The sequence below is a fragment of the Musa acuminata genome, chromosome BXJ2-9 (genome assembly GCF_036884655.1).
Source record: "Musa acuminata AAA Group cultivar baxijiao chromosome BXJ2-9, Cavendish_Baxijiao_AAA, whole genome shotgun sequence".
NCBI classification, from domain to species: Eukaryota; Viridiplantae; Streptophyta; class Magnoliopsida; order Zingiberales; family Musaceae; genus Musa; species Musa acuminata.
The window spans coordinates 15,100,001-15,126,794 of NC_088346.1; the positions used below are offsets into that span (position 1 = coordinate 15,100,001).

Here is a 26,794-nt window from a genome sequence, read left to right on the forward strand (position 1 = left end):
TAGGTGTTGAAAACTTACAGACATATACAAGATAGATGATTAAGGAAAAAATGAGTGCAAAAGTCGTAAGCTTATCTTTTGCCATTCTCAAAAAGAAGAAATATATTTTAATGAAAATGGATAAGAGAAAGCAAAAGATGATAATATGTTTAAGAATGATAATATTAATTATGATGACGATTTAATTTGATATAATTTTTTTAAGTTTTTTATTTTTTGTTATTAGAATATGGAGAATATGACTTGGTATTTTATATTTTTTAATATCATATTTTAATTTATATAATTATATTATTTTTATATTATAATATTTCATAATGCCTAATGCTTCAACCATTTTAGAACCCTTGTACCTTTTGGCATCTATTATTTTTTAAATTTATTCATTATATGATTCTTAGGAGGTCCTATCATTATATAGGAGAGAGAGAATAGAGAATCCCTCCCATCAATATCTCCTAAGGTTTCCTAACATAAGTAAAATTTCTTTTTATTAACTAATAACATTAATCGGAATCCAATCAAAATTTTAATATATTTTAACTATAGTTAAAAATAGGACCATATAATCAAAGTGTGAACTCTTTAGCCCATCAAACATGTCCTCGTTGTCCCTATCTTCGAGTGCAAGGAAGATTGTGCAGTGGAACTCTGGGTAAGTGTTAGAATGAAAAGAAAATAAAATAGAGTTAAAAGATCATTTTTGATTTATTTTTTTGATATTTTAAGTCAACGTTGCTTCTTATTACAAGGCTTCTTTCTGACTACTAATTGATTTTGATTTGGGAGCAAAAAGGTGCATCTTTGGAAGGTTCCCGTTTGAGGTTGGAAAAAGAGGTAGGAAAAAAGGCTGTGTGTTTTTATACCCTGCATTTTAAAAGAGGAAAATTTATATCATTGACCGCAATTTGACATGTTAAATATCTCGATAATTTTTTTCCTTAAAACATGATATGTGTAGGAAGGCATGAGAATGGTAGCTAACAATGTCCATAGGGACTAACAGAGAGATGAGAAAGAGATTTATAGTTTTAGATAGTTTATAATCCTTAAGAGATCCTACCAATATATAGGCGATAGAGGTTTAGGAAGATGTACTTTGAAGAATCTCTTCAAGATTTGCTAATATAATTATACTTCCTACAAATAATTTATCAAAATTTAATTAGATATTTAATATATCTTAATCAAAATTAAATAAGACTACATAATCCAATAGTGAAAATTTTTTAACCCCCTCCAACACATTTTTTGTCATCGTTATCATCACTATTTTAAACTCAAAGAGTGCATAGAAGATTATGCTGTTAAACAGTTATGCGGAACTCAGGGTAAGTGCGAAAAGAAAAAAAAACAATTTTTTTGATGTTAAAAGATCATCTTGTGAATTATTTTTTTATATTTTAATTCAATATTACTTATGGTGAAATGATTTCTTATTTACTGATTTGGGAGCTATCTTTAGAAGGTTCCAGTTTTATTTTAGGAAAAGAGGAAGGAAAAAAAGGCATGGGTTTTAATATCATTCATTTTAAAAGAGAGGAAAACGTATATTATTGAGAAATTCTTTCCTTAAAGATCTCTTTTTCTAATTGACAAATTCTTTCTATGTTATTTATCTTTATATTGAATGAAGTTAGTGATATGCTTCTTGTTTGTTTTCCTTGGGATATCTAATTCTTAAAAGTGGATTATGGATGATAACAGACATTTATCTGTGGTTGCAGTCAAACATTTTCGAACAAGTATTATTACCACTGAAAGGAACTTTATGAACTAGTAGTTTTTTCAAGTGGTAGATAGATGGGGATATCGCACGAATATGCCAAACAAAGTTATCACATGTGTACACCTGTCTTCAGCTTTGTAGCATCCATATTTTGATTCGTGTACCAAAGTTTCGATCTGAGCCGGAAACTACGGCTGAGTTGCTTCGTCGGGTTGACCGTTCACTCAACCATGGTTCAAAATTCAACATGTCCGGAATACTTGTCGCGAACAAGTGGAGAACAAATCATGAAAGCGCAGTCCGAGGCAGAATGCATCTCACCGAGGAAACATCCGGAGGTGTGTGAGGTTTTGATGATTTCAAACATCGTTTTTCCCTGACGTTAAGCCCATCTACAGATTTCTCTCGATGCACTGATCAACTGATAGGAGGACGCCAACCTTCTTTTTCTGTTGCCTCTCCGCTGCTTTGCTCCTGTTCGAACGTTCCCGCATCGCTCTTGCTCTCTCCCTGCCCTCTCCGTCACGTTTCGCTGCGTTTCCCAAGAACAGGAACACCGATGGGGGGAGAGAGAGCGAGCGAGGAGCAACGTTGACAACACGGATCTAACACCCCGCCGGCCATTAAATTTGTGGCGTGTTTTCCGCCTTCCTTTGTTGTTCATTGGTAACACGTAATCGTTGACCACAGTGCCGGTCGGCGCTTTAAATGCCGACTAAGTGGCGTCGTTTGGGAGGCTAACCAGACAGGGAACGCAACCGTAGCAACATCCGAAATCCCAACCGGTGTTTGCGTCGGTGTTCCCTGCCGTCAGAGCCAATCGTGCGAGACCACGAGCCGCGGCTCCTCCCAATTAATAACCCGTAATCCACCGTCCACTGCGTCTGATCATTATAACTTTTACGGTTGAGATCATTCCGCATTTATTCCGAGCATATATATTCTCGACGCCTCAGCTGCGAGTGACCCCGGGCCCCACTCGTCGTCCGACGTTAGGTAGGGGAAGCTCAGTTAGCTTTCTCCGAACCCGCGTGCGCACTCCTCCAGGTCCACGGAATCAACGGCTGCGATCGCAATTGTACCTCACCCGACACGGAACCCCACGCAGGGGAAGATGGTTATCCTCGCAATCGGATGTCGGCGGACCCCGCAAAGGAATCTACCGGCCCGCCGGGCTTCGCGAGAAATAATGTTGCCTTCCAGGACCGGTGCAGGGAAAAATACCTCCCAACCCCACTCCACCCGTCACCTCCACAACGACAGCGTTGGGCTCAACTCTGCATTCTTTATATAATTGTTTGCCATATGCGAGCAATCGATCCAAGTAAACACGCCTCCCGTCCCTGCTTCCCTCCCTCCCTCCCTCTGCAGGAGGAGTCTTCATTGAATTCGGTTCGAAGGAGAATCTCTCTGCTACAAGCCTCTTTTGATCTCACGTACTTTCTTCCTCTCCTGCTACAAAATATCCTTCTTTTTATTTTTATTTATTCCACTCTTTGGGATTAAAAATCGAGACTTGAGGAGGATTCCATGTGCTGAGATCGTCAATCGCGCAAAGCTGGGATTTTTTTTCCTTGGTTCCGGCGATCGAGAAAGCCGTAAAGATCGCATCTTTACGCCGAGATTAGTCGGATTTCCTTAAGAATCTTTGATACTGATATTGGGACGATTGGTGCAGCGAGAGGGAGCGGGAACGACTGGGATGAGAATGGACCGCCCGCAGCAGCCGTCGGTGGTGGCGATCGAGTGCGTGGCGGGGAGCTCCAAGGCGGAGGAGTGGGGCGGGGACTTGCTGCAGACGGGGGACGTTGTGGAGGAGATCAAGATCGGAGGGTCCCCCGCCGTCCGCTCCCCGTTCAAAGGCGGAAAGAGTGGGGTCCAGAAGCTGCTCCACTCGGCCTTCAAGCGCGGGGACACGTCCATCGAGGTCAGGGTCCGGCGGTGCGGCGGCAACGCGGCGGAGCTCCAGGCCTGCATCGTGCCACACGGCCCGGCCGGGCGGCGCCAGTACGTGCTCCGCTCCATCCGCGATCCCAACTACGCCGTCGGCTTCGTGGACCGCATGGAGAGCGAGTGCATCGCGTTGCAGGGTACGGCCTCTGACCTCCTCTTCTGACTCCAAATTCTCTCATATTGACCTCCCAAGTCGGACACAGGGTATTAATTCTCTCATTCTTGAGCAAATTTTTCTTCATCGACTTCGTTACAGGAGACTTCTTTTTGTCTTCATCAACCCGTAATCCATCTTAGAAATTTTTGGCGTAGAATACGGTAGCTTTTGCCATTTAACACAGAAAAGAAAACTCAAGATGCATGTACTAGAAAAGCGCTCGTTGGATTCTCTTAAGACTGTATATAATCTGCGAAGATACAGGGAGCCCCTCTGTAGTTTTATTAATAGCTTGGTACCAGTTTTCCTATTGATTTAGAGTTGTCTGTCCCGCTTCCTTGTTTTTGACTTGTCGTCCAATTCTACTGAGTGAAGGGATGGATATAGATTCTTTTATATGATATAGTTTGGCTCAAACTAAGAGTTGCTTCCTTGATACTTTGATCTTAAATTTTGATGCAAAGTGGTCTGCAAGAGACATCTTCATGAATACTAATTTTTTATTACCATGGGTGACAGCCGAACTAGATTCCTTCCCACGAGCTGGCTTATGGCACAAGCCTTCTTTGACCAAACATCTGATAGACTATTAGCAAAACCATTCTGCGAGTTATTGTAACTGTTTAGTCTCAATCTCATAGATACAGATATTATCTGTACCTTTTAAAAAATAAAATTATTATATAAAAAATTAATATCAAGACCGAAATTAAGTACCGTAGATCTAAGATTTAAAAAAAAAAGTACATGTCTTTAAATACGATAATCAATAAGGTATTTGGATATCATGAATTAATACCATGATCTGAATCAGCATTAAGAAAAAATCTAAACTCTCATTCTTCTTTAAATACAATAACCAATAAGATACCTCATAAAATCAATACCATGATCTATATATGAATCCATCATAATCAACATGTGAAAAAAAGCTAAATTCTCATTATCCTTTCTTCCTAGTTTCAAGACTATTGAAATGTGGGAAAAAAAAAAAAAAAAAGCTAAACTCTCATTCTCCTTTCTTTTTATTTTTAGTCCTATTATAATTGATGAAATAAATATTTATAGAGAGATGAGAGAAGAGATCTATCTATTATTGTGTGATCCCCTAAAGGTCCTACCTTTATATAAGCGAGAGTAAAGGATATAATTAGGAGAGTCCCTTCTATCAAGCTCACTCCTAAATAATCTTATTATAATTAGATTTTTTTTTATTAACAATCTCCTACGAAGATATAGTTTCGTTAATGATCTATAACAACTTAGATTTCAAAGTCATAATTCTTATACTAACTATAAGAAATAAAACCAATGTACAAAAATTTAATTCTAATATTGAAACTAAGTATCATAAATTTGAGATAGAAGGTGCATCCCTTTAAATATGATAATCAAGATACTTAGAATGTTGCAAAGCAACATACTATGATCTCTCTCTCTCTCTCTCTCTCTCTCTCTCTCTCTCTCTATATATAGATGATCTATGAAAGATAATTAAGAGAGTCTATTCTATCAAGATCATCTTTCAAGGAATTATATCATAATTAAATTTTATTTATATTGATCGATAATTTTAATCAAAATCTAATCAATTTTATAATATATCTTAATTAATTAAATAGATCCAAGTCTGCCTCCATACAGTTAATTCCTATAGAACTAGATTTGTGGTTATATGATCATCGGCAAATAATAGAAGAGAAGTTCATTATCAGTGCTGAAGGAGCTCACGCAAGATAAGCTTTACTATTTTCTCATTTGTCTCCAAGAATTACCACCCTTTCTTTGTTCTTAAGGCTCACGAAGCTCGAGGGTGGTATGTGCGCTGAGCACTTGCAAGATTCAGGATGGATACGTATCTTATAATTGGGAGAAGAAGATGAAGGAGTTTCTGCCAGTTTCCAACTCCAGCTGCTTCCTCTCGATGCTGGTTCTTCCAAAGGCATTGGACCCAGTTGCTTCCCGCTACAACTCCCTCGAGGACACCTTGGCCCGTGCAAATGCTTGGCTCGTCGCCTCTCAGATCTCAGGAGTCCCCATAGACTTCATGGATGTCCAGACTGAGGCTCTCCTCACCAAGGTGAGAATCAACGTTCGACAAAGGTGAAGGGCTTTTTGCATTCGAGTGAGTCGAGCTTATGTTTTCCTGTGCAGATATCTGGGGAGACCGCCTCTGCAACTGTGAATAGTGGATCCCTATCTGACCTTTCGAGTCTCGCAAACGCTAGCCTTTATGGGTTCGAGGACTACCATGGGGTCGACATCGGCGTGGTCAAGGCGGCTCGCCTTTGGTACACCCCATCTGCTGGAGAACTTGCTGTGGATATTAGGCTTCAAGAAGGTGACACCAAGCTGGGCTTTGCAATCGGTCGCACCGAAGAGGTTTGCTTGAATGCTTTCTTCTTTCTTTCTTTGTGGTAGGTAACATAGTATGAAGTGAAACCTATCTTGAGCCTCATTCTTCTCTACAGGGCTTCATCTACATTGCTTCGGTTGACGAAACCGACGATGAAGCAGCAGCTTCAACCCGATCGGGCCTTGGAGTTCTGTTCAAACAAGCAAGAGACTCGTCCAAGCTGCTAGTGATCTCGAGGGTGTCCAATGAGAAGGTCCTCCCGTGGATGGTGTCCTCCGCAGGAGCCATTCGTTGTTTCGACACCATCTCGCTCAGCCAGAAGCTCTCCTTGCATAGGCATGCTCTGAAGCCGATTCGGATTCATGTTCTGATGTGGGAGCAGGCATCGGCCGATGAGCTCGGACGGTGCAAGCCCGCAGCAGCACCTTCTGTCCGGTTTCCTCCACTGGCAGCTGAACTGCCCAAGAACCTCGTTGCGGATGATTCATCCGAGACATGGCCCGGGTGGGACACTTCAGGCGATGTGTCGTTCAGGTTTAATGACACTGTCTTGTCATAGTAGCTGGCTGTGTCCTTCCCTGGACATATCAGTTTCATTGAGTTGAGAGCTGCTTTGTCCCCCTCCCATTTTACTTCTTTCTCTCTCTCTCTCCCTCTATATGTTTTACTCTGGAGCATATTTGTATATCTCATGCTAATTAACGCATAAGGTAACTCAAACTCTAAGTGTAATCTCAAACGCACTTTGGTTGGGAGATCGATATCTCTTCAATGTTTGTTGAGCAAAAGTTGAAAGTCTCATCAAGCCAATCCTTGAGAAGAAAGAGAAGGAGAAGCATGCAGCATATGATGAAACATCGATTGATTTTGATCACTCAAGGAAGCACAAACATGGTGCTATTATCGAGTGTTTATGATTCAGAACCATACCTGCAGAGAACTCTGCACCTCAGCACCCGGTCGCGAACAAAGAATCCAGGCATCACCATGGTCCTAACTCGAGCAGGGGCTTGTGCTCTGTGACCGTCCAATGGAATCTCCTCCATATGAATGGGGTCGAAATCCCTGTTTCCCTCAACCCGCAAAATCATCAACGATGGTTCGAAGGAAAACGCCAGCAGATGGAGCAACCAAATGCATTTGGCACCTATCAAGAAGCATCGGAGAAGATGCTCAGGCCATGGTGTTGACCAATTCAGCACCGCAGCAACGCTACTAAATTTTCGATCACAAAACCTGCTGAAATCGTCACTGTAGTGCTTCGTTCCCTTGTGCAAAACCTCATTCCAGCCCAAGTTCCGGAGTGCAACAAAAGACGAGAAGTTCTCCTGGCGCTCTCGCCGGGGATCTAGAAACTTTGGCGATCCATTCTTTTGGAACACACAGTTCTCGAAATCCTGATACAGAGATTGGTTCACGATGGCTTCCAAATGGCAGAGTGCTACTTTGGAGGAGTTACTACTAGTTAATGTCATCTGATGTGGTTGGAGAAACAAATTTAGCCTCCCTGACAGATCGTCATCAGTTTCCCTGGTTTGGTGGATGACTGTCTCACAGAAGTGCGTGACAGAGAGCCTGCACTCTGAGACTATCTGCAAGAAACCCTCCACCAGTACCTCTTGGCTGACGGGCATCAAATCGTCTCGACTGCCTCTGATGGATTTCACTCTCTTGGACAGCTTAAACTTGTATAGAACCTGGGGACTCTTTCCATGCACAGCCTGCTTTAAAGCTTTCTTCAGCTCTTCACAGTAAGCTTCCAAACTGTGTAGCTTCTGCTGCAGCTCTGCCAGTAAGGACTTCATCTCTGAAACTTCTTCCAGGGCAGCATCCCTATTCTCCTTGGCGTGGAGGAGCTCCTCCTCCAGTGATTCAAGTGAAGAAACCCCCCATTCCTTCAAAAGTTGGGACATGTCGTCGGACGCCATCGTCTTTGGCGGCGTTTCGGGCTTGCACTTCCTTGTTGATTTAGACAAAACCCATGAAAGGATTGGCCCTCCGTGTTTTACGGGCATCTTTACGGATTGCTGTGGGGTGGGCAGTGCCCGAGTGCTCTTGACGTTGTCGCTCAGGTTCTTTTGCCCACCGGCCACATCCAAGTCAACGGTTTCCTCCCTGCATGTGTCGTATGACGTGACTATGGTGTTTGCCCATGAACCTGTTCGTCTACTCGAGCACGTCAGAATCACAGCGTCTGGAGCAGCCTGCAATGGGGGCACATGGTTAGTGCACCGGGAGCCAGTGGATAATTTCTTGAATGCCCGTCGTTTAAACAATAAGAAACGTATTAGGATCCTTAATTACATATAAATGCACCAGTGAGTCAAATTTTAATAAGAAAATCCAAAAAAGATGAATGGATGGATGGATGGATGGATATAGAGAAGATTACGAGAAAAGTGTTTTCCGGTTTGTGTGAGAGAGTTTTTTTAGGAGTTTGAGCTTGAATTAACTCAAAATGATTTCTTGCGTTTGATTTTTCTTATAAACTAAAAAAAATTAATTTTCTCTATGGATAAAAAAAAAAAATCAAATTATATTAAGTCTTACATCATCTTTTTGCTATATATTCCAAAAATCTCTTAATTTCTTTTTTGGTTTCGAGTTTTTCTCTTCGTCTCAACACAAAAGTATATGATTTTGTTGAGTACTGCATCGTTGTAAATGGAAAATTTCCAGTAAACAAAGACTACTACTCATATAATGGAGCTGGTAGCTATACTGGGAGGGTTTGCAGTCGACTGGATGTTGATGTTGAGACATAGAGATCAAAATTCCTATTGAAATTCTTATTGAAATAGACATTGAGACTATACTGGTAATATAAAATTCTTATAAAGTGTGTTTCATATTTTTCGGAATGGAAACAAATGTGCAGATCGGATGGTTGAATGTACCTCTGATCGACTACAACTTCGAATGGACTGAAATTTTTTACTACTGATTCTTCCAGCACTATGGAAACCACAGAGAGATGTCCAGTTTTGCATGGAACGGCGACAGGACTCTTACGATGACGAACCAAAAGAGTAGGCACTACTCACCGGCGTGAAGACAGGGTAATCTTCAAATACAGAGAACCGGTTCGCAGGGCGGGAAACACCGGCAGGCAACCTCGCCACCGCTGGGCTGCCGCCGTTCCCCCCCTGGAGCAGCGCCGCGTGGAGCGCCCTCAGCTCCGCTGCCTTCGCCAGTGCCGCCCGGATGTCCTGCCTGCGGAACCCATGACCCTGCGTAGCAGCAGCAGCCGCACCACCAGATGAGTTCATGGAGCTCGGTATCTTTCGAGGCATGGGCACGATGGAGCAGCTCTTTGGCAGCGCCACTCCAAGGCAGTCATGGAACCGCTTCAATCTGAACTCCGTGAGCAAGCGACCATAGATAGAATTTCTTACGACGGCGATCACAGAAGATGTGTACCTGAATTCCGATCCGATGACCTGTGTTCCTAGAAAGATGAGATTTCTTCTTATACATACACCCAAGCAATTGCTAGATTTCATATCATATGTCATCATAGCGGCCATGTTCTGTGTTGCTTCTTGTCATCATGCTCGGCGCATGCTCCGAACACGCTTGCATGTGCTTCAAGCTTTATTTTTGACGTAAACAGAAAGCGAAGAATTTATAGGGAATAAAATATTGGAGAATCAGTTGATGCAGCATCATCAAATCCACGAAAACCTGAATCACTGTTGGGGTCAGAACACAAAGATGATCAATTGACATACATGGAGGGAAGGACCTGTCCTGTATCACTGCTGGGGGGAAAAGTAGTCACTAGTAGTGCTGCTCTTAACTTCAATTCGATAGACAAAACACAAATGTGATATTACAGGCTAAAGGTGTGTATAGATTAAGATACACCCTGTGATAGACCAACAAAACTACATCTTGTAATGATGGATCCCAAATAGTGGGTCCTCTGTGTATATAAATAGAGTCCAACATAATTAATCCTGTGATTCCATGATTTCCTCTCATACAACCCCCGTCCAAAAAGGCTATGGAATGGCAAGGAACACTAATACTATGCACCTTCAGAGGGATAGGCTGTTGCGCTCCACCAAAAACTGACAGAGAAACTGGTAGAAAGTGATCTCACATAATGCCACCATTTGGGTGGAATGTAAAGCATTTCACCTTCCTCCAAGACACAGTCGAAGAAATCAAGATTTTCCACCTTTGGGAACTCTGTGAAATCAATGTTGTCGAGGTCAACCTGCAGACAGATCCGAAACAACATTATAAATTTCACCCTAGAACTTGGTAACATGCTATGCCACATGACATTTTCCCACTAAGTTAATCAGCAAATTAAGTTCTAAATGTTTATGAAAACCAACTGCTTTTTTGAAAGTAATGATACTGTTGGGAAGGCTGAGATCGTCAAGAACCAGATATAGTCAGCTTGGGCATACCTACCACAAATACTCCAAATCCTGGCAGGCATACCAGGTTAAAGTCAAGGCTACCATAGATAAAATTGCATGCCCCATGTGAGGCTGTTTTGTAAAGCCAGGCGGCGATGCCTTTCACAATCAGGAATTTGCATAACTGAGGCTCGTGCTTTCTCAGTGTTTTCTAGTAACTACATACCTGGCTGGAATTGCTAAGCATGGATTCCGTATGAGGATACAAGCTCTCTGATGCTGAAGCTGGATAAAGTCTTATGTATTTTCTGCCAATCACCTATATATCATGACATCAAAGACAATCAAATGAGAAAATCACCCGATTTTGGTCTTATGGAACTGTGCCCCTAGGCATCAAAGATCTATGACCCATTGGGTATGACCATAAGAGTGAAATAGAAATTACTATGCTAGTGGAATAGGCTATTCGAACAAGTCATATTCATATCTATTTGGCTATAATTGTCTAGGATGTTTATTAGTTGAAATAACTATACAAGTACTAATGCTGGAATGAGGAGTTGTTCCAAACAAGAACTAGACAGCCATCATATTTATCCTGGACATTACTATGTTTAACATGGGTTCAACATGTTCAAAATAAAATAGTTTATAACATCCGTGGGCATACACATTGATTTTGCAAGCTTTATTACAATAGCCTAGCAACCATTGTTAGCATGTGTATACAATCACTTGTATACAAATGAACATGACCAGTATACAATTACTGGTGGGCAGCCAATGATGCTGACAATGCTAACATGGTTATGAATATGTGTAGACACACACACACACACACACACACATATTTATTTATATATATGGTTCTGTAGACAAAAAAGGAAAGAGACAAAGCTGTTAACTGACACAAACTTTGAACAAAAGTTGATATAGCTCTTGCTATAGGTTTTCCTGTGGAATAATCGTTGTTCCAGTAACAAGGAGGTTTAACCACATTATCTTCATTGATTCCTTCTATTTTTTATAGTTAGACTAATTTGGCTCATACAAAGCTTATACCTTCTTGTCTGACAACCTTATATCTGTGAATCAAATGGTCCTACAAGATACGGAATTAACTCAGGTTAAAAAATGCCTCTCTTTTTTTTGCATAAGCAAATCTAGGCACTACATTGGTAGCATCTTGATTATTAAGTCTAAGAATTGTCTTGATCACTATCTGAGATATGACAAAATTTTGGGGGCGTTGCCCTTAAAGAATCCCTTAGGAGCATCCAGTAATTGAATCCCAAATAATACCATTATTTTCATTGTTTCTGATAAACCAATCTGAGCATCTTCAGATTGTTTTTCTTGGGTAATATAAGACATGATTAACAACAACAACAAACCATACCGTTTCAATTATCTGGGATAATATAAAATGTGACTCGTTAAAAATAATTAGTATTTCACATGAAGCCAAAGTGCATGTCAGAGTGCAAAATGGTGTACTCTAAGAGTCTTGTAGAGAAAATAAACCAAGCAGACTTTACTGAGCCTGCCACTCAACTTAATAGATTTTGTCAAATGCATATAATCTCAGGCATATTGATAATTTTATGCAAGTCAAGATTCTGTCAAAACAAAGCAGTGTACTTTTCTTTTTTTCTTGGAAATAGATCTTTAAATCCATTTAACTTCTCTCATTGTTTGCCATAACAGGCCTAGCAGACTTCAACAATGCCACAGTGGTGAAAGCAGCTATATGTTGGGCAGTCATATAAGCATATGACATGAGCAGTCAAGTTCAGGCAGCAAGTAACCAACAAAAGATGGAAGAGAATGGTACTTTACCTGTGGGTGAATGATGTCCTTTTGGATTTACTATGCAGCAAGTTGAATAAAGATTTTAAAAGTGATAAATATCAGTTTAACATATTTACTATGCACATCTCAATATACCTGTGCAAAAAGATTATGATGAGGATCCTGGTGCAATGGTGTCACTGTACCAAGTGGACCAAACCAAGCATTAAGGGATCGGAGTTCCCCACCACCAGCAAAGCAATAGTCGGGAATCATTATATCATCACGTAGCTCTTGTATCTGCCAGTTCAGTAGAAACAGTTATTTGATACACGGTGAAGATAATATTGAAGAATTGTTGAGGTACCTGATCAAACAAAGGATGCTGAGCCAGATATGTCAAGTTGGAAGGGCAGTTATTTGAATGAACCCTCTCAAGAAACTGTGAGAAAGAAATTAGCTCTTGCTTCCATTCAGAACAGAGATAGTTCTTCCCAACCTAAATATGAAATTAGCTTTTAGTCTAAAATTATTGGCACTTATGTAGCCTAATTAGCAATATCAATAACTTGGTATGTGGATATGCTCATTTAAGTGACCTTGACATATAGATTCTAAAATTCCACGATCCAATTCTAAGTGACCTTGAAAGATAGACTCTGAATATCCGTACTCCAAATAACAGAGAAAAGCAAGATAATAGCAAGTTATAAGCAACTAATTGTGAAGAATTCACAAGTCACAAAAGTTTAAAGCAGTTTTGACCGCAAGGACTAGCATACGATAATCAACCCATAAATTAAATAATGTAAAAGCAGCAATTCAAGCATTATCCAGTGGTATATGAAAGAAAACTAGACTATGCCAGGCCATCCTTAACTTTCAGAGCCCATTACAGCATGGGAGATTGGGGGTGTTGACATTAAGCACATCATGATTCCAACGGTGTACGAAACAAAGCTTGAGTTTTTGACCAAGAAGTAAACCAACAGTATATGAATCACACAGCTTTTAATGGATTAGAAGAGACAACCTTTTGATCTAGCATAAACCAAAAGTTTTATTCAAGCTATGTAATGCCTTGAGATTTTTCATTTAGGCACAGATAAAGTTTCATTACTTTGATTCATCTATTAGGTTTTAGAGTTTTTCAATGCATATGATTTTTTCCTCCAATCTGTCATCCATGTGCAAGTTGCTCCCATGATGTCATAAATTCAGCAACACAAGGAAAGGCTATTCACCTCAACTGGGACAGTTCGATCTCCTGCTACCCTCTGTAAATACGCTATATCCTTCCACTTTGTCCGTGCCGGCCAATGATCAATGCATCCACTGATGATAACCGGGGAATCATGTAAAAAATAATCACATATAAATGTCTCCAGTGAAAGGGATGGCCGTTTCTCAACTTTCTTAGAGGATAGTGATTTGTTTGGCAATATTCGAAGTGCCTACAAGAAAAGTTCATAAAATGATAGCGTAATTCAGGTCTATACATGTGCATTGTTGATCAACTAAAAATTCATGCTCACAAACGTATTTGAACAAATCCAGTAGCTCGAATGATTGTGTATTCTTCAAGGAGATGTGCCGATTCAAAATGAGAGAAGTACAACTCAAAATTTGAGTTGTGGCATAATTGTTGATAAAGAATGTAAAAAGAAAAACAACGATGTAAGCTTCCTTATTCATCACAAACCAAAGATCAATAAGTTCTTGAATTAACAAGTGAACACAATCACAAAAAGAATGAGCCGATGTAAATGAAGAGGTAAAAAGTAGAAACTCAAAAGACACACGATGATTTGTTCAGTGAACAGTTGAGGCCTACCATTGCAATACGAAGCAGTCAAGAAAAGCAATCTCAAACATCAAATCCGGAAGAGGAAGTTTAGAAGTTATCCAAATAGAATGTATCCAAAACATAACCGAGCGAGTTAAACCAACAATAGATTGACCAATATATTGTGAAGAAATTTATGCAATTCTGTTCAAAGAAGGCATTTTTTTCTCTTTTAGTGCTTGAATATCTCACCTCTGCTAGGTCTCGGTTGTTGGAGATCCCCTCCCTCCACTTGTTCGCGCAACCGTCGGCCACCACCACGTCCTCGGCGCACGCCGCGATCCTTTGCACGGCCTCGTCGAGGTCGCGGCGGAGGAGCGGGCCGCCCATGATGAGCCCCATGTCGAGCGCCCGGAGGGCCTCCCTCCTGTCGCCGGCCCCGGCCCCGGCCCGGAGCTCCGCCACGTGGAGGCACGCCATCGCGTAGGCGTCCCGCCACGCAGGGACGACCTCGTGCCAGGGCCCCGAGTGGAGTTGCTCCCACGCCATCTCGCGTGCCGCCTCCGCCGCCCGGAGGTCGCCGCCAGCCGCCTTCTCCGCCGAGCTCACGAACGCGAAACCGCCCTCCTCCGTTATCCGCCGCAGTAGCGCGGCTCGCCGCTCCTCGTCTACCTCCACCGCCGCGGTGTTCGCCGCCTCCGCGGCTGGAGCGCCAGATTCTCCTCCCATCGTGACGCGAACGGTGGACGGAAAAGATTAAAAAGCGCCGCGTCAGATATTTTCGGAACACCCAACCATGGTTTTCGCACCGGCAGTAACCTTACCTCCTCCAATCCTTCCACCAAGTGAACCAGTCGCGAGATACTCTTAAGAGAGGTCAACGCAGTTGGTCTCACCGTTGTGATGGTGGACGACCAAATTGGCACGTGGCGCGTCTGGTGTCTTTGTACCTCTATGGACGCCAGAGCCAGAGGAGGGTCGCGTCACCGCCCCAGGAAAAGGCACAGGGCCCCCTCCGATTCATGGGCGGTGCTCTACAAGGTTGGTTTGAACTGGAGAAAAACTAGATTAAATTATATATTAAATAATTTGTTTTTTTTCTTTTATATGCATTACTCGACACAAAATATGCATCTGTTTGTTCTTTCTTTTATCTGGAAGAAATGAATTAAGTAAATATTCTATTATTGTTTTATTGCTTAAAAGGTCTCTAATCAGTTTACTAGATATTTGCAGAGTAAATAAAACAAGTTAACCTTTGTTGGAAACAATAGTAATAAAAAGACTAAATAGGATTAATTCAAAAAAAAAAAGTGGTTGTGTGCGTGTTATATGTTGATAAGATATATTTTGGGCCCTAGTCACATCACAATCAATGCTACATCACGCCCCTGCTAAGTTAGCACAAGGAGTATTTCTATGCGCCAAAATAGGATCCGTACCGAGGCGCCTCTCGATACATCCCGTCTCGGAAAGCTCGGGACGACGTTACATGGCGTCGTTCCATGCATTCCGGGATGCCGACCACATGAAGGTACCACCCTGCTACTTGAGGAACGATCGTCGCGCCAAACCCGCATATAGCCGATTCTCGCATAATAGTATAAAAGCCCCTGACCGGCATCCGGCTAGGGAGAGAAAAAAACAAAGAAAGGAGGAAGTCAATCACTAACTTAATCGTCGAGGGGCCAAAGTCGGGAACTTCCCGATGAGGGCCTTCTGTATAGGAGCGCTACCACCCCCGGAAGTGTGACTACCCCGACCGAGAGATGCCCTTCCTGAAGACAACACTCGTGTCCCGACCGAGAGGCGCTTACCCTCAAACGGCGTCGACATCCCAACTTGCGGATGCAATCAGCCTTGGTGTCTCACCCAACCGATCGTGAACTCCCAACATCGACCCGTGGACCAAGCCGTGCTGACGCATCGGCCATGATACACTCGTTCATCAACATTTTGGCACTAGAAGGAGGGCCGATGTCATAGAAGCAGCCCACAAGAGTTCCCCCCAAGGGAGAGCTACCAGCTGACCGCGCCCGTTTCGGACTTGGTGATCAACTCCTCCCTGTCCTTAAGGATGGGGGGATTCCGGCTCCGATGCCGGATCACTATTGGTGTTTGTTCAATGATTCAGGGCTCTCTCCCCCCGGATATACTACGGGACCCTCGGTCATTTCACCTGAGGCATTCCTCGGCCTGGCCAGGCAGGTACAAACCTTGGCGGGAATGATACAAATGATCATCCCACTCATCCCATAGATGGTGCAGTTAGTAGCCTCCTCGACACCATAGAGGCCAAACGGGGAACAAGTCGGGACCGGAGAAGCCCGAGAGCATATCACAACCCTAGGGAGTTTTCTCGAGCAAAGCATGCCCGCACCTCACCGAGCCACTACATCCCTCCCCGAGCCTGACACCTTGTCATCGGACTCGGCGGATGACTCATTCAGGGTCCAACTATCTGTGGTTAATCGTCGTCTAGATGAGTTCTAGCGCGAGGTCCACAAGTCGCGTGATGAGACGGGCGAGAGCAGCTCGGGTGGATCCCCATTTGCCCAAGAAATCCAGGATAAGCCTATGCCACTCAACTTCAGACTCCCAACGTTAGAAACATACGATGATGACTCCAACCCCACGGAGCATGTCATCGCATTTTAGGCTCAAATGGCCCTTTACGGCACCTCCGATACCCTAATGTGTCGAGCATTCCCGACTACCTTCAAAGGACCGGAACGGGCGTGGTTCAGCTGATTATGGCCATCCTCAGTCTCTTCCTTTGATCAACTCGCAAGGGAGTTTGAGCAAAACTTCTGGCTAGCGTACAACCTTGGCCTTCCATGGCCACGTTGCTCGCGTTATCCCAACGTGAGGACGAATCACTTTCATAATTTGTGGCGCACTCTACCGCTGAAATCTGAGGGTTCCCAAATGCTCATCCCTCTTTGATCATGCAAGCGTTTTTGATGGGCCTGAGTGTTAGAACCCTTGGAGATTCTAAACTTGGGGTTGATCTCTTTAGGGGATCGGCCTCCTTGGAACTCTATAGGGGTTCCTCCCTCCAAGTTGCTGCTCAAAGGCTGCAGAAAAGATTCATCTATTGCTTATGAAAATAGGAGGAATACATGGCTATTTATAGGGCTTCTAAACCCTAACTCCTAATAGGACTCATACTCAAGACTCCTATTCTTTTACAACTCCTAATTCTTCTCTAAGAAACAACCTCCTAACCCTAGCCAGCCTCTTCACCTCTTTAATAGGGGGTTGGCTTAGGTAGGTTTTACATGAATGTCCCTCTCAATTAGGACTCTCCAAGCTAGAGTCCTAATAGACCCGCCCTATTCAAATCAGCATTGTCCTCGAGACTGACGATTCATGAATTCTAGGAATTTGATCTTCAAGTCGTCATAGTTCTCCCAAGTGGCATCTTCTGTTGGTAGGTTTGCCCATTGTATTAGCACTTTAGTAGTGGGTCATCGTCGTCGAGTCACGATCCATCGATCACTAATGGCATTTGGCTGGGTCTGGAGTTCTCTTTGGGTAGTTATATTTGGTGGATGACTTTGGGCTATCTCCAAGCACCTATTTACAACTTCCGTTTGGCCGTCGGTTTGTGTGTGATATGTCGTACTCTTTTTCAATTTAGTACCCTGCATATGAAATAATTTTGTCCAAAATCTACTCGTGAAGATGCAAGTAGAATTTATCACAAGCACAATGTGTCCCTTATAGCGTAATGAGTCACGGAGCTTGGTGCTTCTTCCAATTTTTTTATGATCTTACTGGTCTCCGAATCTTATTGTCATTCCATCTTAATATCCTCAAGGAAGTCACTAGTCAAAAGTGAAATGGCCAAAAATTCAGCTTGCTTAGGTAGCCGTAAAAGCGCATTTGCAATAACATTCTCTTTCCCCTTTTTGTAAGTTATTTCATAATCATATCCAAGGACCTTTGTTACCCATTTTTGTTGCTCGGGGGAAGATATCTTCTGCTCCAAGAGATATTTTAGGCTTTTATGGTCGGTCTTGATTTGAAAGCATCGCGTGATCAAGTACGATCTCCACCTCGTTGCTGCGTGCACAATGGTGAGCATCTCCTTATCATATATTAACATGTTTTGATAGGGGGGAGACAATGGCTTACTAATGTATATGAGTGGTCGACCATCTTGTATGAGAACGTCTCCCATTCTGTCTCTAGATGCATCGGCCTCAATGATGAAGGGTCAGTTGAAATCTCGTAGCGCTAGCACCAGCATCATCGTCATGGCTGCTTTAAGTTTATCAAAGGCAGCGGAGGCTTTGTTCGACCATTGGAAGGTATCATTTTTCAGTAGAGAAGTGAGTGGTGCACTGATCTTTCCATAGTTTTTCACGAACTTGCAGTAGTAGCCTATTAAACCCAGAAAGCCATGTAGTAATTTTATGTTCCTCGGGGTAGGCCAGTTTTGTATTACTCCAATTTTGAAGGGGTCCACCATTACACATTCCTCTGATATGATATGCCCAAGATATTCTACCTTTTGTTGAAGAAAGCAAAAATTCGTAGTGGCCATTGTGTGTTCGAAAGGTGGTTTTCGGTATGACTTCTTCGTACACTCGTATTTGATGATACCCGGATCGAAGGTCCAGCTTTGTGAAGATTTGTACTCCCTTTCATCTAGCAATTCATCTACTACTGGAATAGGATATTTATCCTTGATGGTTATGCCATTGAGAGCTCAGTAATCAATGCATATTCACCATGTTCTATCATTCTTGCGTACAAGTAGCACCGGTGAAGAGTAGAGGTTGCAACTTGGCCGAATAACTCCTATTTCGAGCATCTCTTTTATAATCCTTTCTATTTCATCCTTCTAGAGATGTAGATATTGATATGGCTGAGTATTTGTTGGAGGTTTTCCTGAAAGAATCGTTATATAATGATCATGCCGATGGGTAAGAGGTAGGTTGTGCGGTTCGTCAAATATATCTGAAAATTCAGCAAGCAAAGGAAGTAGGTTTGGATCTTCAAATTCTATTGGCTCTCCCTTAGTTTGCTACTCAAGTTGTACTAAAAAGCCGTTACATGCTTTATGCAAAACCTTCTCCATTTGTTGTGTGCAAATCGTCGTTACGTCGCCCCCACGTTTCCCGTTCAATATCACCTGTTTCTCCTTACTGTAAAATTTCATAATTAGTTGCATAAAATTCCAAGAAATATCACCTAATGTCGTCAACCATTTAATTCTGAGCATGGCCTCATAATCATCAAGAGGGAGAAGGAAGAAATATGCAATTATCTCTTGGTAAGGCCTCATGATCAACAATAGTTTCACTTGCGAGCGCCTACCATCATACTTCAAAATCCATCCATCGGCGACCTTAACGTCAACCCTACTGCAATTCTCGATAGGTAAGGCCATTTGGATAGCAACCTTACTGTTTAGAAAGTTATTAGTACTGCCCGTGTCGATGAGAACAGTGATCGGTTGTTGTTTGAGAAGGCCTCCAACTTTCATCATTTGCGGGTTTGAGTAGCCGGCTAGTGCATGTACCGTAACTTCGGTCGGTTGTGGCTCTTCTTCTGCATCTTCTTCTTCATGTTCAAGGCTCTCTTCTGGATGTTCAATGACCTCTTCTTCTATTGGTTCAATTATAAGAAGTCTCCATTTACTTCAATGATGCTCACGGCTCCACGGCTCGTCACAATGCCAACATAACCCCTTGCATATCGCTCCCGAAGCTCTTCTCTTATTAACCTCTTTGGTGTAGGGACTCGGTCGACAATAGGAGGGCTGAAGGCTTCAATATTGCTAGTTGAGGAGTGACCCTAGTCCTCCGAGCTTCATGGTTCAATTGCTCCTCTTGATGTCGTGCGAAAGAGATGGCTGCCATAAGCGTGTACGGTTGTCGCGCTTTAACTTCTCCTCGGATCTCCGGCTTCAAGCCCTCAATGAAGGTCCTTAATAGTTATTTTTTAGACCAATCACAAGTTTGATTAGATAACCTTTCAAACCTAGTTTGGTACTACTAAATGGTGGAGGTTTGTCGGATCTTTGCTAGTTGTCCGTCAATATTCTCGTAATCGATTAGTCTGAAGCGGATCAGCAGTCCTTCTTTGAATTGTCACCATGAAAGGACTCCATAAGTGTGTTAAAACTAGTCAAACTACTGTATGACATCCCCTTCAAGATGTATAGCTGTAATTTTCACCATAGATGCGTCCGCGGTTTTGTGGTACCGAAAATATCGCTCCGCACGCGAAATCCAACCAATCGGGTCTCCTTCTTCCCATCTAGGGAAGTTTTCCCTCATGCATGGATAATTAGGGTCGATCATAGAGCCTCCCTTCCCTTGGAAGTCATCTCTTCGGACTTGGTGCGATTGGGCAAAGCTCTCTCCTTGATGTGATGTCTTCGGGCTTAGTGGTCGGCCCAATCTGAGTTCGGTAAAGAGCATCCAAATCTTATCCTCAAATTTAGTATTGATTGCCTCCTTAGATGCCATAGTATATGTCTCCAAATATGTGATGTTAAGATCTCTCTTTTGTTGTCAGGTTAAAGGCATGTATAGATTGAGAGAAGTAATGGTCGAAAGGGTTGGTGGATCGGTGGATGTAGGCTACGATTTAGGCTTGTTTTGTGGCTATTTTGGATGCAGTTTGAGGGTGTGGTTTGGTGGTATTTTAGGGCTGTGGATGAAAGTTTTAGATCTGTGGTAGATGGCAGCAAAGGTTTGATAGAAATAAGTGAAAGTTGCAGCAAGTATGTGCTGTCTTATAAGAGCAGAATTGTCGTCGAAGAAACAACGGATTCTCAATGTAATTTCCACTAAAAACTTGAGAGAATTGAGGAGGAAATTGATAGCAAAATCACAGTTTATATGACAGAAAGGATGTATAATTTAATCAAGAAAATTTTGGCAGTATAACAACAAGGAAATTGGTGCAAGTTGCGATAGTAGAATTCTCGTCAAAAAATTTTAGCGGTTTACGATGAAAATTTGTAGCAACACAAAATCATTTTTAGAGATGAATTTCTCAATAGATCAATCTTAGATGGAAGCCAAGATGATATATAAAGTGTATAAGAAATTTCATTCAGAAAAGATTGCAAATAGATGAGTTAAGGCAACAATATGCGGCTGAAATTTTCTACAGCACAGATTTTCAAGTGTAGCAGATTGGACGTAAAAGATCAGTGGTTTATATTAAGAATTTTTTGACAAAACCAAAGAGAAATCTACTATTAGGAAGTGTCAAAGCTATCATAAAAATTTTCTAGAGATTTCGATAGAAAAAACATAGTATCAAGATCAAACAAACAGTTCTATGCGGCTTAAATTTTACAATACAGATTTTCAAGTATAGCAGATTAGATGTAAAAGATCAATGGTTTATATTGAGAATGTTTTGACAAAACCAAAGATAAATCTTCTGTTAGGAAGTGTCAAAGATGTCATAAAAATTTTGTAGAGATTTGGATAGAAAAAACACAGTAGCAAGATCAAACAGACGGTGCTATACGGTTGGAATTCTGCAATGTATCTTTCGTCGTAGAGATGAAAATTTTATGACGAAAAGTTTATGCAGATATATAGGAATAATTTTTTTAAGATTTTTAAATAAAGATAACAAAATTGCAGTAGCAATAAGGTAGGAAACCAGAACCTGTTGCAATTCACGGGGAGATCAAAGGATGATCTGCGGTGGTGGAGATGACGGCGGAATTTGGCGATGATCTTTTAAGCAATTGTGGGAATTGCTTTGGGCGATTGTAGAGGGTTGATGGATGGCTATGGAAGAGCAGCGAGACACCAAGAACGCTGCTCTGATGCCAGGTGTTAGAACCCTTGCAGATTCTAAACTTGGGGTTGATCTCTTTAGGGGATCGACCTCCTTGGAACTCTATAGGGGTTCCTCCCTCCAAGTTGCTGCTCAAAGGCTGCAGAAAAGATTCATCTATTGCTTATGAAAATAGGAGGAATACATGGCTATTTATAAGGCTTCTAAACCCTAACTCCTAATATGACTCCTACTTCTAACCAACTCCTAATAGGACTCCTATTCCTTTACAACTCCTAATTCTTCTCTAAGAAACAACTTCCTAACCCTAGCCGGCCTCTTCACCTCTTTAATAAGCGTCGGCTTAGATAGGTTTTACATGAATGTACCTCTCAATTAGGAATCTCCAAGCTAGAGTCCTAACACTGAGACCCTCGAGGTTCTTCGGGTCACTAATTGAGAAGCCGCCCACAACCATCCCTGAGATGTTCCAACGCGCCAACCAGTATATTATCGTCAAAGCCCTAATGGCAGAAAGGCGTGACGATAGCAAGAGGCTGAGAGTAGAGCCAGCCCGAGGAACGACTTCGGTGCCACCGGTGTAGCCCCGCAGGAGGCCCGATCGACCTGAGCAGCTACTCCCAAGGTCCCCACCTCTACCTTTGAACATTTCTCATACCGAGATCTTTCTCCAGATCAAGGAGAAAGGCCTCCTACGATAGCCCAACCCCTTGAAGGCTACTCATAAAGACCGATCTAAATATTGCAGGTTCCATCGGGACTATGAGCATGATACAAAAGACTGCCACGACCTCCGAAATCAGATTGAAGAGTTGACCTGGAGATGTCACCTCGGGCGCTACCTCAAGGAATCGAGAGAAGCATCTTCATGTCCCAGGGGTCCTATCGAGAAATAAATCAACGTCATCACTGGTGGACCAACAGTTAGCGGCAGTAGCTCAACGACGAGGAAGGCCTACGCCCGTAGCACGGTGGAGAAATGCCCCAGAACCGAGTTCGAGCCCGAAATCATCTTCGGGACCAAAGAGGTCGAATGCTCCCACCACGACGATGCTTTGGTGATCTCCATCCGGATCGCCAACTTTCAGGTAAAGAGAGTGATGGCCGACACGGGGAGCTCTACCGACGTATTGTACCTTGATGCCTTCAAGAAGCTTGGCCTGACCAATGAGGACCTTACCCACATGGCATCAGCACTCACCAGATTCACGGGGGATTCCATCTCCTTGCTCGGGACCACCACCCTCCTCATTACCATCGGGGAAGAACCGAGGGCCAAGACGACGATGGCTATCTTCGTGGTAATCGACCTTCCCTCGGCCTATAATGTTATTCTCGGTCGCCAAACACTTAACAAACTGAAAGCGGTGGTTTCCACTTACCACCAGGCCATAAAATTTCCGACTTCAATAGGGGTCAGGGTATCTCGAAGTGACCCTAGAGAATCAAGGCGGTGCTACCTTATAGCAGCCACTCTACCGGAGAAGTCGCGGCCCCAGCAAGCCCCAGATCCCCATGAGAAAGCTAGAACACCGACACACCTTGAGCCGCCTGAACAGCTTGCCGAGGTACCCTTGAAGAGGGACCGACCTGACATGACCATTAAAGTCGGGACAACACTCCCTAAAGCAAACCAGCTCCAGCTCGTCGATTTCCTAAAGAGAAATGCTGATGCATTCGCTTGGTCCTCAAAAAGATATGCTTGGAATCGACTCGAGGGTGACCTAGCACCACCTCAACATCCACCCCGAGGCTCGACCGGTGAACCAGAAGCCGAGGAAGTTCACCCTCGACCGACAGAAGGCAACCAACAATGAGGTTGATCGCCTTAGAGAGGCTGGATTCATAATTGAGGTGAAATATCCCCGGTGGTTGTCAAATGTAGTCCTCGTTAAGAAATACAATAGGAGTTGGAGGATGTGTGTTGACTACACCAATCTCAATCGAGCATGCCCCAAAGATTACTATTCACTCCCGAGAGTAGATCAGCTGGCAAATGCCACAACAAGGTATGAACTTCTAACATTCATGGATGCATTCTCGGGATATAACTAGATCCGAATGGCACCGCAAGACCATGAGCACACCGCCTTCATTACTGACAAGGGAGTATATTATTACAAAGTAATGCCCTTTGGTCTAAAGAATGCCAGGGCAACATAACAAAGAATAGTCAATGAGCTATTCAAACAATAACTCGAGAGAAACATGGAGGTGTACGTCGATGACATGATTGTAAAAAGTAAGTCGGTAAGCACACACCTGGCCGATCTAGCGGAGACCTTCCGGACCCTCAGGCGGTTCGGCATACACCTAAATCCATCGAAGTGTGTCTTCGAGGTCCGTCATACACCATAGAGGAATAGACACAAACCCAGAAAAGGTTCGAGCTATAATAGAGATGCAACCTCCACGCTCTATCAAGGAAGTACAATGCCTCGCCAGGAGGCTGGCAGCACTCAGTAGGTTTGTATCACGATCAGGAGACAAGTACCTCATCTTCTTCCGAGCGCTCCGACAGACCGACACCTTCACATGGAACCAGGAATGTGAGGAGGCCTTCTGAAAACTCAAGGCGCATCTCGCTCAACTACCCCGACTTACGTCACTAGAGCCGGGCGAAGTCCTCAGTCTCTATCTGGTGACCTCGGAATGGGCAGTCAGCTCGGTGTTAACCCGAGAGGCATCATCGACATAACAACCCATCCATTATGTCAGCCATGTTCTCATCGGACCCGAGGTACGATACCCCCCGATCGAGAGGCTGATCCTTGCACTGATAAAGATGGCCCGAAAGCTGCGACCATACTTCCAAGCCCACACAATTAAGGTGATAACCGACCAACCCCTGCGACAAATCCTCTCGAAGTTCAATGCATTAGATCGGATGCTGCAATGGTCAGTCGAGTTAAGCGAGTTCGACATCCAATACGCCCCTAGGACGACCATAAAAGCCCAGGTATTGGCCGACTTCATCTTTGAACTAACTCCCGAGGATCATGCCGTTGGACAGGGACATGGCAAGCGCACGTGGACCCTGCATGTGGATGGGTCGGTGACCACCGAGGGAGTGGGGGCCAGACTCATCCTCAGGAGCCCGGCTGGAGAAACTTATGAACGATCGCTTCAGCTAGCCACCAACAATGAAGCCGAGTACGAGGCGTTACTCCACGGCCTACGCCTCACCCTGGAAATGCACGTGGACGACCTCAAGGCCTTTAGCGACTCTCAGCTGGTGGTGGGACATGTCAATAGAAGCTACAAAGCCCGAGACCCAACCATGGCGCTGTACTTGGCGGAAGTAAGATGGCTTGCTCGCCGCTTCGACCGCCTCTTGATTTCAAGGATACCTCATGCGCAAAACATGCGAGCCAATGCCTTGGCTAGATTGGTCTCCACTCGTGACCCGGGAGGAGCCCCAATAGCCGAATTCCTTATGGCCCCGACAGTGCCGACCCACGAAGTCATCGGGATCGAGGTCTCGCCAAGCTGGATGGAGGAAATCCTCCACTTCAAGAGGGATGGGACACAACCTGATGACCCGATGGCCACGCGGTGATTGAGGCGAACCTAGGCTTGATACTGTGAGATTAGCAGAAAGTTATACCGAAGAGCTTTCTCTCAACCCCTCCTGCGGTGCCTCGCGTCGCTTGAGGCCGAGACGGTTCTCGTCAAGCTCCACGAGGGAATCTACGGGGAGCACATTAGTAGCCGAACATTGGCCTTCAAGATCCTTAGGCAAGGATACTATTAGCCGACTATGCGCCAAGACGCCCTATCGTACGTGCAGCAGTGTCGACAGTGCCAAAGGCATGCCCAGTTGCAACATCAGCCCGTGGTTCCCCTCACCCTGATGGATGTGGCTTGGCCCTTTGCCCAATGGGGCCTTGACCTCCTCAGGCCCTTCCCCCTAGCTTCGGGGCAATGACACTTCCTCATCGTTGGGGTCGACTACTTCATAATGTGGGTCGAGGCTGAACCCCTAGCATCCATCACGGAGAAACAAGTCCAAGGCTTCACGTGGAGGAACATCATCACTCGATTCGGAATCCTGAAGGCCATCATTGTTAGGATCGAGAGCACTAAGAGGGGGGGGGGGGGGGGTGAATTAGTGCAGCGAAAATCTTTCAGCGATTAAAAACGAAAGCTACGTTCATTCGATAAAAACTATTTTGATGCAAAAGCCGATTCTAAGATTACTTATGATTAAGTGCAGTTTACGTCTAAACACAGTTTGCGTCTAAGCGCAGATTACGCAGTTTGCGTCTAAATGCAGTTTGCGTCCAAGCGTAGTTTACGTCTAAATGCAGATTACGTCTAAGCGTAATTTGCATCTAAGCGCAGTTTGCGTCTAAGCTCAGATTGCGTCTAAGCGTAGTTTATGTCTAAGCTCAGATTGCGTCTAAGCGCAGTTTGTGTCTAAGCGCAGATTGCGTCTAAGCTCAGATTCGGAAAGATCTGAACTCAAACACTCGTTCATAAAAGCGGAGAAGGCAGTTTGCAGTTATAAATGGAATCAAAACGTAAACGAAAACTGCAAAGAAACTCGTTCATAAAAGCGCAGAAGACAGTTTGTAGTTATAAATAGAATCAAAACGTAAATGTAAACTACAATGTAAAGATCGTACGAAAACACCGATTTACGTCTGAATGCAGATTCGGAAAGATCAGAACTTAGAAACTTGTTCGTAAAAGCGCAGAGAGCAGTAGCTATGTAGGAGGTTTGCAGTAATGATAAAGTGCTCAAAATAAAAGCAAACTAGAGATTTAGAGTGGTTCGGTCAGTCTTGACCTACTCCACTTTTGGCTTCCTCCACCGACGAGGTCACCGACGTCAACTAGAGGCCTTCCTTCAATAGGCGAA

General features: G+C 43.5%; 3 protein-coding genes across 6 annotated transcripts; 1 reads left to right on the plus strand and 2 right to left on the minus strand.

Moving 5' to 3' along the window:
• Positions 1–3,027: 3,027 nt before the first annotated feature.
• Positions 3,028–6,950, plus strand: LOC135585748 (uncharacterized). 2 transcript variants are annotated; one of them, XM_009419972.3, is made up of 5 exons: positions 3,028–3,165; positions 3,408–3,819; positions 5,636–5,919; positions 5,994–6,221; positions 6,311–6,950. In XM_009419972.3, the coding sequence occupies exons 2-5, from the start codon at positions 3,432–3,434 to the stop codon at positions 6,752–6,754; spliced, it is 1,344 nt and encodes a 447-aa protein (XP_009418247.2). In that variant the 5' UTR covers positions 3,028–3,165; positions 3,408–3,431; the 3' UTR covers positions 6,755–6,950. The 2 variants fall into 2 exon arrangements, with proteins under 2 accessions (XP_009418247.2, XP_064982088.1); XM_065126016.1 differs by having other exon boundaries at positions 3,051–3,327.
• Positions 6,951–7,009: 59 nt separating this feature from the next.
• LOC103998491 (IRK-interacting protein-like) lies at positions 7,010–9,869 on the minus strand. The gene is made up of 2 exons (XM_009419975.3): positions 9,240–9,869; positions 7,010–8,399 (listed from the first exon to the last, which is right to left on the minus strand). The coding sequence occupies exons 1-2, from the start codon at positions 9,720–9,722 to the stop codon at positions 7,107–7,109; spliced, it is 1,776 nt and encodes a 591-aa protein (XP_009418250.3). The 5' UTR covers positions 9,723–9,869; the 3' UTR covers positions 7,010–7,106.
• A 113-nt stretch (positions 9,870–9,982) lies between these two features.
• On the minus strand, positions 9,983–14,966 carry LOC103998486 (lysine-specific demethylase JMJ30). Of its 3 annotated transcripts, XM_065126017.1 has the most exons (6): positions 14,401–14,964; positions 13,607–13,816; positions 12,730–12,861; positions 12,519–12,662; positions 10,795–10,887; positions 9,983–10,417 (listed from the first exon to the last, which is right to left on the minus strand). In XM_065126017.1, exons 1-6 carry the CDS (start codon positions 14,875–14,877, stop codon positions 10,226–10,228), a joined length of 1,248 nt encoding a protein of 415 aa, XP_064982089.1. In that variant the 5' UTR covers positions 14,878–14,964; the 3' UTR covers positions 9,983–10,225. The 3 variants fall into 3 exon arrangements, with proteins under 3 accessions (XP_064982089.1, XP_018674071.2, XP_018674070.2); XM_018818526.2 differs by lacking the exon at positions 13,607–13,816 and having other exon boundaries at positions 14,401–14,966; XM_018818525.2 differs by lacking the exon at positions 10,795–10,887 and having other exon boundaries at positions 14,401–14,966.
• Positions 14,967–26,794: the final 11,828 nt, after the last annotated feature.

Bases quoted from the DNA above. Each gene is read 5' to 3' on its own strand.
- LOC135585748 (XM_009419972.3), top strand. From the start codon at position 3,432: ATGAGAATGGACCGCCCGCAGCAGCCGTCGGTGGTGGCGATCGAGTGC. The intron at 5,920-5,993 runs GTGAGAATCAAC...TTTCCTGTGCAG, and splicing joins CTGAGGCTCTCCTCACCAAG to ATATCTGGGGAGACCGCCTC. The intron at 6,222-6,310 runs GTTTGCTTGAAT...TCTTCTCTACAG, and splicing joins CAATCGGTCGCACCGAAGAG to GGCTTCATCTACATTGCTTC.
- LOC103998491 (XM_009419975.3), bottom strand. From the start codon at position 9,722: ATGGCCGCTATGATGACATATGATATGAAATCTAGCAATTGCTTGGGT. The intron at 8,400-9,239 runs GTGAGTAGTGCC...CCCCCATTGCAG, and splicing joins ATTACCCTGTCTTCACGCCG to GCTGCTCCAGACGCTGTGAT.
- LOC103998486 (XM_065126017.1), bottom strand. From the start codon at position 14,877: ATGGGAGGAGAATCTGGCGCTCCAGCCGCGGAGGCGGCGAACACCGCG. The intron at 12,862-13,606 runs GTGAATAGCCTT...TTTCATATTTAG, and splicing joins ATCGAACTGTCCCAGTTGAG to GTTGGGAAGAACTATCTCTG. The intron at 12,663-12,729 runs GTACCTCAACAA...CTGAACTGGCAG, and splicing joins AGCATCCTTTGTTTGATCAG to ATACAAGAGCTACGTGATGA.